At 41.1% G+C, this 10,000-nt stretch overlaps 1 protein-coding gene across 1 annotated transcript in view; it reads left to right on the forward strand.

The window, feature by feature from the left end:
- The first annotated feature begins 358 nt into the window (after positions 1–358).
- Positions 359–10,000, forward strand: part of LOC106080722 (odorant receptor 59a-like) — a 14,108-nt gene continuing 4,466 nt past the window's right edge. The window contains exon 1 of the mRNA XM_013242222.2: positions 359–1,149. Coding sequence (XP_013097676.2) covers positions 359–1,149 — 791 coding nt within the window. The remainder of the gene's footprint in view (positions 1,150–10,000) is intronic.

The following is a 10,000-nucleotide window of genomic DNA, read 5'->3' on the forward strand; positions in this document are numbered from 1 at the left end:
GACGGACGGTCATGATGAGCAAGAATATATGTACCTTATGGAATCTTAGAGGAATGTTTCGAGGTATTACAAACGGAATGATGGAGGGTATAATTAAATCTCAATTATCTACTGATTGTCTCATATGTTTTGAAGCAATTTTTCGTGGCTCTTTATAAAAGAGCTGCTGTAATGAAATTAGCTTAGTCTAGAACAGACTGTTCAGCCTCTGTTTCGAATTTTGTTTGGTCTGAAATAAGCTCCAAGGCAATATTAAATCTTTTTTTTTTTGAATTATAAAAAAAAATTAAAAATTTTTCCAACCAAATTATCTGTAGACATTAAACCAACGAAATTTCTCTGAGAAGTTGCCTCAAACATGTCCTCATCTATTCTGCCTACAGCCAAAATAAATAGTTTGGAATTTTTCCATATTAACTGGAAAGTATGGAAAATTATTGGCTTGCGGTTATTCAAAAGGGATGTTCACACTCAACAACGTCTACCTGTGAGCCGTTTATACCTCTCGTGGAGTAATGAAGCTAATTTTGTGGTCACAATCCTATTTCCCATACATCTTTCAATGGGAATTTTTGATAATAAATCAAAACTGTTCGACGGTCTAAATGTTACCATCACCAGCATAGGAGCCACAGTCAAGTTCTTTTTAATGGCCAGCAAAATGAAGCAAATAGCCCAAATGGAGGCTCTCATACAAGTGCTCGATGCTCGGGTGACACATCTGGAAGAATTGGAGCATTATCGTACGCGCATACGTCTGAATATATTGAATATCCAACGAATGTACCTTTCACTGTATAGTGGCATTGGGGTAGCATTAGCTGCTTCAATTCTATTCAGCAAAGAACGACGTCTACTCTACCCAGGATGGCTGCCTTTTGATTGGCGAACTTCGACAGGCTACTATGCTCTGGCTATGCTCTATCAGCTTTTTGGTTTCGCCATTCAAATATCGCAGACATTTAGCAATGACAGCTTTGCACCCAAAACCTTGTGCATTCTGTCGGCTCACATTGAACTTTTATACAAGAGAGTGTCCCGCATTGGTTTTGATGGTCCCTATGCAGGAGATTCTGGTAGCAAAGCAGCCCTAGTGCAGCAGGAGGAGGAATTAAAACAATGTGTGTTGGATCAAATTAATTTGTATGAGTAAGTAATGTGACTGTTTTTATGTGGGATATTGGTGTAGTTTGGCAAAGATCAAGTTATAGGTATTACCAATTGTGAAAAAAAAATTAGGATTTTCAAGGATATTAAGGAAGAAGAATAATTTTTGTTAGCCGCTTTTGTAATAGCAACCCTTATCAGATGAAAGACATATATGGGAGCTATATCAAAGTCTTTACCGATTTCTTTGAAAATGGGTAGCGCTTGCATTAGACCAAAAAAGTGACATGCGCAAAATTGCATGACTACGGAAAACAAAAGCTTTGCTTTCAAGAATATATGGGCTGACTGACATGGCCAATTCGAATCAGGATGGAATCAGGAATTCTGGAACGATTGGTGGCGTTGCAAAAATAAAAGTCAAAGGACCAGTCCAAGGCCCACTAGCAATCTCTAACGACCTACATCAAAAGGAAGTATCTATGCAAAATGTCAAGGGGGTATCTTTATTTGATAGACCTCTATTGTGACTTCAACAGACGAACGGACTGATGGAAGGACAGATGGTTGGACAGACGGATGTAGAGATGGGAGGACAGACATACGGACGGAGACACAGATGTATAGACAGACGGACTGACAGACAGACGGGAGAACAGACTGACGGAAGGTAAGACAGACGGACGGACGGACAGATAGAAAGACGGAGAGACAGAGGATAGATGGACAGACTGACGGAGAGACAGATGGTGAGTTAAATGGAAAGGCAGACGGACAGACAGAGGGACGGACGGAGAGACAGACGGACGGAGAGACAGATGCATGGACAGACTGGGGGACAGACAGACGGGAGGACAGACAGACGGGAGGACCGACAGATGTAAAGTTAGACAGACAGACAGATGGATGGAAGGACGGACGGACAGACTGACAGATGGGCAGACGGACAGATATACAGGCGCACGGACAGATGGGAGGACAGGAATACGGATGGAGAGACAGACGGACGGAGAAATAGATGGACGGAAAGACAGACGGACAGATGGTCAAACGGGAGGACAGAAAAATGGAAGGTTAGACAGACAGAGGGATGGATAGACAGACGGGCAGATGGGAGGACAAGAATACGTATGGAGAGACAGGCGGACGGAGAAATAGATGAACGGAGAGACAGATGGACAGACGAACTGACAGAGAGACGGGAGGACAGACAGATAGAAGGTTAGACAGACGGATGGACAGCCGGACGGACAGACGGACGGACTGACAGATGGGCAGACAGACAGATAGACGGACGGACGGACTGATAGATGGGCAGACAGACAGATAGACGGACGGACGGATGGACGGACTGACAGATGGGCAGACAGATAGACGGACGGACAGACAGACGGTCAAACAGATGGAAGGACAGATGGATGGACAAACGAATGGGCAGACGAACGGATAGACGGACTGACAGATGGGCAGACAGACAGATAGACGGACGGACGGACTGACAGATGGGCAGATTAATAGACGGACGGACAGACGGACGGTCAGACAGATGGATGGACAAACGAATGGGCAGACGAACGGACGGACGAACAGACAGACAGAACGACGGACGGTCAGACAGATGCAAGGACAGATGGATGGACAAACGAATGGGCTGACGAACGGACGGACGGACAGACAGACAGAACGACGGACATCGCTAAATCGCCTTAAAATTTTACTAAGCTAAATCGAATCTGAATATAATTCAGACAGGCGGGCGGAAGGACAGACAAGCAGACGGGCAGACGGGCAGACGAACGGACAGATGGACGAACAGACGGACGGACGAACAGACGGACGGACGAACAGACGGACGGACGAACAGACGGACGGACGAACAGACGGACGGACGAACAGACGGACGGACGAACAGACGGACGGTCGGACAGACGGACAGTGGGATAGACGGACGGAGGGACAGCAGACGGACGAACGGGCAGACAGACGGACGGACAAACGGATGGACAGAAGGACGGACAGACAGACGAACAGATGGACAGACAAACGAACGGACAGACGGACCGACAGACGGCCAGACAGACAGACTGACTGACGGGTGGACAGACTGACGGACAGACGGACGGACAGACAAACGAGCAGACAGATAGATGGACTAACGAATGGACAGACGGACGGATATATGGACAAAACAAACGGACAAAACAATATGGCTAGATTGACATAGTATGGCAGATCGGTCAAGAATATCTGCAAATGTCATGAGGTTGCAGATTTTATTTCGAGGTGTCATATCTTCACATCCCATGGTGTTGGTTTAGAAAAAAAAACAAGTAAAACGTGTTAAGTTCGGCCGTACCGAATCTTATATACCCTCCACCATTATTCGCATTTGTTGAGTTCTCTGCCGGAATCTCTTTTTAGACAAACAAAGGATAAAAGAAAAGAACTGCTATGCTAATTGAATTGAGTGTTGGAGACCATAGTGTGTAAAATTTCAGCCAAATCGAATAAGAATTAGGCCTTTTAGGGGCTCAAGAGCTATTGTAAAATAGAGCGATCAGTTTAGGGGAGCTATATCAGGCTAAAAACCTATTAAGACCATATTTGTATTGTATATTGAAGGTCATGGGAGAAGCCGTTGTACAAAATTTCAGCCAAATCGGATAGGAATTGCGATCTCCAGTGGGTCAAGAAGTCAAGATCCAAGATCGGTTTATATGGAAGCTATATCAGGTTATGGACAGATTTAAACCGCACTTGGCACAGTTGTTGGAAACCATAACATAACAAATTGCGTCCTCTAATGGCTCAAGAAGTCAAGATCCCAGATCGGTTAATATGGCAGCTATATCAAAACATGGACCGATATGGCCCATTTACAATCCCAAACCGACCTACACTAATAAGAAGTATTTTTGCAAAATTTTAAGCGGCTAGCTTTACTCCTTCGAAAGTTAGCGTGCTTTCGGCAGACAAACAGACAGACCGACGGACGGACATGGCTAGATCGACTTAAAATATCATGACGATCAAGAATATATATACTTTATGGGGTCTTAGACGAATATTTCGATGTGTTGCAAACGGAATGACAAAATGAATATACCCCCCATCCCATGGTGGTGAGTATGAAAAGAATAAAATTATACGCATACCACATTCGATGTATGACAATCAGGTCTCATGAAACTACCAACCATCAGTTTTGATTTTGTTTTGAGTTTTGTGGTACATTTACCATTCAAGCGACATTCTGCGTTCTGATCACTTATGCTGGTACGTGCCCATATTCCATATTCCAAAAGCAAAACAGAAATCTTTGCAGATTTTCTCTAACAATGGTGGATGGCGTGTCTCAATGTCTGAGAATGATAATGCGATGATGTCGTCGCCCGCCATTTCCAACCCTCGTCTTAGTCTTTGGTTATGGCGGGAGGGCGGGCAGTCAAACGATAGCAACAATCATTTTTTATCATTGCCAACAAAATGTTGTTCTGCTAATGTTGGTGATGTTGTGTTTTTTTTTCCTTGTATGTGTGTGTTTTTTTTTTGTCTCAATGTACATGTTGAGATATACAATACATGTAAAAGTATGTGTGTGTGTGTGTTCCCCTGGGTTTGTCCCAAATTACAGTTATATTAAATCTGTGCTTCCACATAAAAGAGCTGTGCTATTATTTTTAATGTTTTGCATTATGAGGAAACACGCATAGCCATCTCAACTCACAACGACTGTCGACGACTGACGCATGAGTTAATCCGGTGATAATATCGCCAATTTGACGCAAAGAACTTCATGCTATTGAAACTTAAGGATATTAAAGACCATATATTTATGGAAACGGCCACATGAGTGTTTTGGGGGAAAGATTTAAATTGCACAAAAATGAGTTTATCTAGTATATATGGTTGGATTCTAAATTGGGCCAAAGAGAACCTAAGTTGATGTAGTTGTCATGCAAATCAATGTTGGATATAAAATTATAAAAACATAACCTTTTTAAACCCATAACAATACTGAGGGCGTATACTTATCTAGTCATTGCGTTTGTAACACCTCGAAATATTCATCTAAGACCCCTTAAGGTATACATAATATTTTTGATCGTTTCGACGTAGTCGATCTAGCCACGTCCGTCCGTCCGTCGAAATCACGATAGCGATCGAACGCGTGGAGCTAGCTACTTGAAATTTAGCACACATACTTACTAATGATGTAAGTCGTTGGCGATTTAACGATGTCCGTGTGTCTGTCCGTTCGTCTGTTGTATTTACTCTACAGCTTTCAAAAATTGAGACATTGAGCTGAAATTTAGCACAGATACGTCTTTATGCTAAATTTCAGTCAAATCGGATGAGGATTGCGCCCTCTATTGGCTTAAGAAGTCAAGATCCAAGATTGCTCTATGACAGCTACACCAGATTATAAACCGATTTGAATCATACAACTGTGTTGTTGGAATTGATACCAAAACACCACGTGCAAAATTTCAGTCAAATCGGATAAGAATTGCGCCCTCTAGAGGCTCAATAAGTCAAGACCCAAGATCGGTTTATATGGCAGCTACATCAGGTTATGGACCGATTTGAACCATTCTTAATACAGTTGTTGGAAGCCATAACAAAACACGTCATGCAATATTTCAGCCAAATCGGATAGGAAATGCTCCCTGCAGAGACTCAAGAAGTCAAGACCCCAGATCGGTTTATATGGCAGCTATATCAGGTTATGGATGGATTTGAACTATTCTTAGCGCAGTTGTTAAAAGTCATAATAAAACACCTCATGCAAAATTTCAGCCAAATCGGATAATAATTGCGCCCTCTAGAGGCTCAAGAAGTCAAGACCCCAGATCGGTTTATATGGCAGCTATATCAGGTTATGGACCGATTTGAACCATACTCAGCACAGTTGCTGGAAGTGTAACCAAAACACTACGTGCAAAACTTCAGTTAAATCGGACGAGAATTGCGTCCTCTAGAGGCTCAAGAAGTCAAGACCCAAGATCGGTTTATATGGCAGCTATATCAAAACATGGAGCGATGTAAATTATACATAGCGTAGTTGTTGGAAGGGCTACCAAAACACTATGCGCAAAATTTCATCCCAATCGGATAAGAATTGCGCCCTCTAGAGGCTTAAGAAATTATCCCAGGGAATGGCAGCTATATGGCAGCTATATCCAAATCTGGACCGATCTGATCCAAATTCACGGAGGATGTCGAAGGGCCTAACACAACTCATTGTCCCAAATTTCAGCGAAATCGGACAATAAATGTGGCTTTTATGGGACTTAGACCCTAAATCGGATGATCGGTCTATATGGCAGCTATATCCAAATCTGAACCGATCTGAGCCAAATTCACGGAGGATGTCGAAAGGCCTAACACAACTCACTGTCCCAAATTTCAGCAAAATCGGATAATAAATGTGGCTTTTATGGGCCTAAGACCCTAAATCGGCCGATCGGTCTATATGGGGGCTATATCAAGATATAGTCCGATATAGCCCATCTTCGAACTTAACCTGCTTATGGACAAAAAAAGAATCTGTGCAAAGTTTCAGCTCAATATCTCTATTTTTAAAGGCTGTAGCGTGATTTCAACAGACAGACGGACAGACGGACGGACATGTCTAGATCGTCTTAGATTTTTACGCTGATCAAGAATATATATACTTTATAGGGTCGGAAATGGATATTTCGATGTGTTGCAAACGGAATGACAAAATGAATATACCCCCATCCTTCGGTGGTGGGTATAAAAATATTTGATTAAAGTTCATTCTAAGTTTTATTAAAAATGCATTTACTTTCTTTTAAAAAACCCGCAATTACTTTTTGGGCAACCCAATACTAATTTAATTTTTTTTTTTAAATTTTTCTCCATAATTCACAAAATTTTGCTTCATATCTTTGTTGGCCCCTCAATGAATCTTCTATGAGAATTAGATTTATCTGCTCCGTAAATCAATTCAATTGGACACAAAAAAATAAATTACGCTTTTAATTGCCCCATAATAAAAATGTAAGTGCCCAATAAAGTTGCAATTCATGAGTAATATGTAAATTGTGTTCTGTTCATTTTTTTCTAGTTTTTTTCTGGCTTCTATTTGTTTATTTATTTATCTGTATGTTGCTGGCATTAAATTTATTTGCTCTCAACTTCTGTTACAATTGCTTAACATTGGCATGAATTGTAACAGAAATTGCGAACAAGTTCATTTGCACAAAATAAATGTTTTCAAAGCAGACACAGAATGTTGCGAGCAAATTGGTACGGATCAAATTTTGTACAAACTCATTAAAGAAAAATTATTTTAGAGAACATTTTATACGATGTGATGAGAAGTACAGTCAATGTTTATGGTAAACTAGGCAGCCCGGTGAGGTTCGCTAGATCCCAAAAAAAATTTTTGAAAATGGAATTTTTATACCCTCTACCGACGGCTGGGGGTATGTTCATTCCGTTTGTCGTTCCGTTTGCAACACATCGAAGTATCCATTTCCGACCCTATAAAGTATATATTTGGTTGCCCAAAAAGTAATTGCGGATTTTTCACATAGTCGGCGTTGACAAATTTTTTCACAGCTTGTGACTCTGTAATTGCATTCTTTCTTCTGTCAGTTATCAGCTGTTACTTTTAGCTTGCTTTAGAAAAAAAGTGTAAAAAAGTATATTTGATTAAAATTCATTCTAAGTTTTATTAAAAATCCATTTACTTTCTTTTAAAAAATCCGCACTTACTTTTTGGGCAACCCAATATATTCTTGATCAGCGTAAAAATCTAAGACGATCTAGCCATATCCGTCCGTCTGTCTTTTGAAATCACGCTACAGTCTTTAAAAATAGAGATATTGAGCTGAAACTTGGCACAAAACTCTTTTTTTGTCCCTAAGCAGGTTAAGTTCGAAGGTGGGCAATATCGGACTATATCTTGATATAGCCCCCATATAGACCGATCGGCCGATTTAGGGCCTCAGGCCCTTAAAAGCCACATTTATTATCCGATTTTGCTGAAATTTGGTACAGCGAGTTGTGTTAGGCCCTTCGACATCCTTCGTCAATTTGGCTCAGATCGGTCCAGATTTTGATATAGCTGCCACATATACCGATCCTACGATTTAGGGTCTTAGGCTCATAAAAGCCACATTTATTATCCGATTCTGCTGAAATTTGGGACAGTGAGTTAAGTTAAGCCCATCGGCATTATTCGTCAATTTGGCTCAGATCGGTCCAGATTTGGATATAGCTGCCATATAGACCGTTCCTCAGATTTAGGGTCTTAGGACCATGAAAGCCACATTTATTGTCCGATGTCGCCGAAATTGGCGACAGTGAGTTATATTAAACCCCTCGACATATTTTTCTGCAATATGGCACAGATCCTTCCAGATTTGGATATAGCTGCCATATAGACCGATCTCTCGATTTAAGGTTTTTGGCCCTTAAAAGGCGCTCTTATGGTCCGATGTCGACAAAATATGGGACAGTAAGTTGTTTTAGGCTTTTCAAAATTTTTCTGAAACTTGACTCAAATCGGTGCAGATTTGGATATAGCTGCCATATAGACCGATATCTCGATTTAAAATCTTTGCCCCATAAAACTTGCATTTATAATCCAATCCGATTTCACTGAAGTTTGACACAGTGAATTGCAAATTTTGCCCATGAACATTCCACTAAGGAACAGGGGCAAACTTCTCACATATCAGTGAGTGCAGTCCGATTCAAATTTAAGTTCAATGATAAGCGGCCTCCTTTTTATAGCTGAGTCCGAATGGCGTATCGCAGTGCGACACCTCTTTGGAGAGAAATTTTACATGGCATAGTACCTCACTAATGTTGCCAGCATTAGGAGTGAAAAGCCACCGCTGAAAAATGTTTTTATACCCTCCACCATAGGATGAGGTGATACTAATTTCGTCATTCTGTTTGTAACTACTCGAAATATTCGTCTGAAACCCCATAAAGTATATATATTCTTGATCGTCGTGACATTTTATGTCGATCTTGCCATGTCCGTCCGTCCGTCTGTCCGTCCGTCAGTCCGTATATCTGTCGAAAGCACGCTAACTTTCGAACGAGTAAAGCTAGTCGCTTGAAATTTTGCACAAATACTTCTTATTAGTGTAGGTCGGTTGGTATTGTAAATGGGCCATATCGGTCCATGTTTTGATATAGCTGCCATATAAACCGATCTTGGGTTTTGACTTCTTGAGCCTCTAGAGTGCGCAATTCTTATCCGATTGGAATGAAATTTTCCACGACGTGTTTTGGTATGATATCTAACAATTGTGCCAAGTATGGTTTAAATCGGTTCATAATCTGGTATAGCTGTCATATAAACCGATCTTGGGTCTTGACTTCTTGAGCCTCTAGAGGGCGCAATTATCGTCCGATTTAACTAAAATTTTGCACGTAGTGTTTTGGTATTATTTTCAACAACTGTACTAAGTATGATTTAAATTGGTTCATAATCTGGTATAGCTGTCATATAAACCGATCTTGGATCTTGACTTCTTGAGCCAAGTGATGGCGCAATTCTCATCCGATTTGGCTGAAATTTTGCACGACGTGTTTTGTTATGACTTCCAATAACTGTGCTAAGTATGGCGTAAATCGGTTCATAATCTGGTATAGCTGCCATATAAACCAATCTGGGATCTTGACTTCTCGAACCTCTAGAGGGCGCAATTCTCATCCGATTTGGCTGAAATTTTGTACAACGGCTTCTCTCATGACCTTCAACATACGTGTCTTATATGGTCTGAATCGATCAATAGCTTTATACAGCTCCCATATAAACGTATCTCCCGATTTTGCTTCTTGAGCCCTTACAAGGCGCAATTCTTATCCGAATGAACTGAAATATTACACAATGACTTCTACA

The sequence above is a fragment of the Stomoxys calcitrans genome, chromosome 5 (genome assembly GCF_963082655.1).
Source record: "Stomoxys calcitrans chromosome 5, idStoCalc2.1, whole genome shotgun sequence".
Classification (NCBI taxonomy): Eukaryota; Metazoa; Arthropoda; class Insecta; order Diptera; family Muscidae; genus Stomoxys; species Stomoxys calcitrans.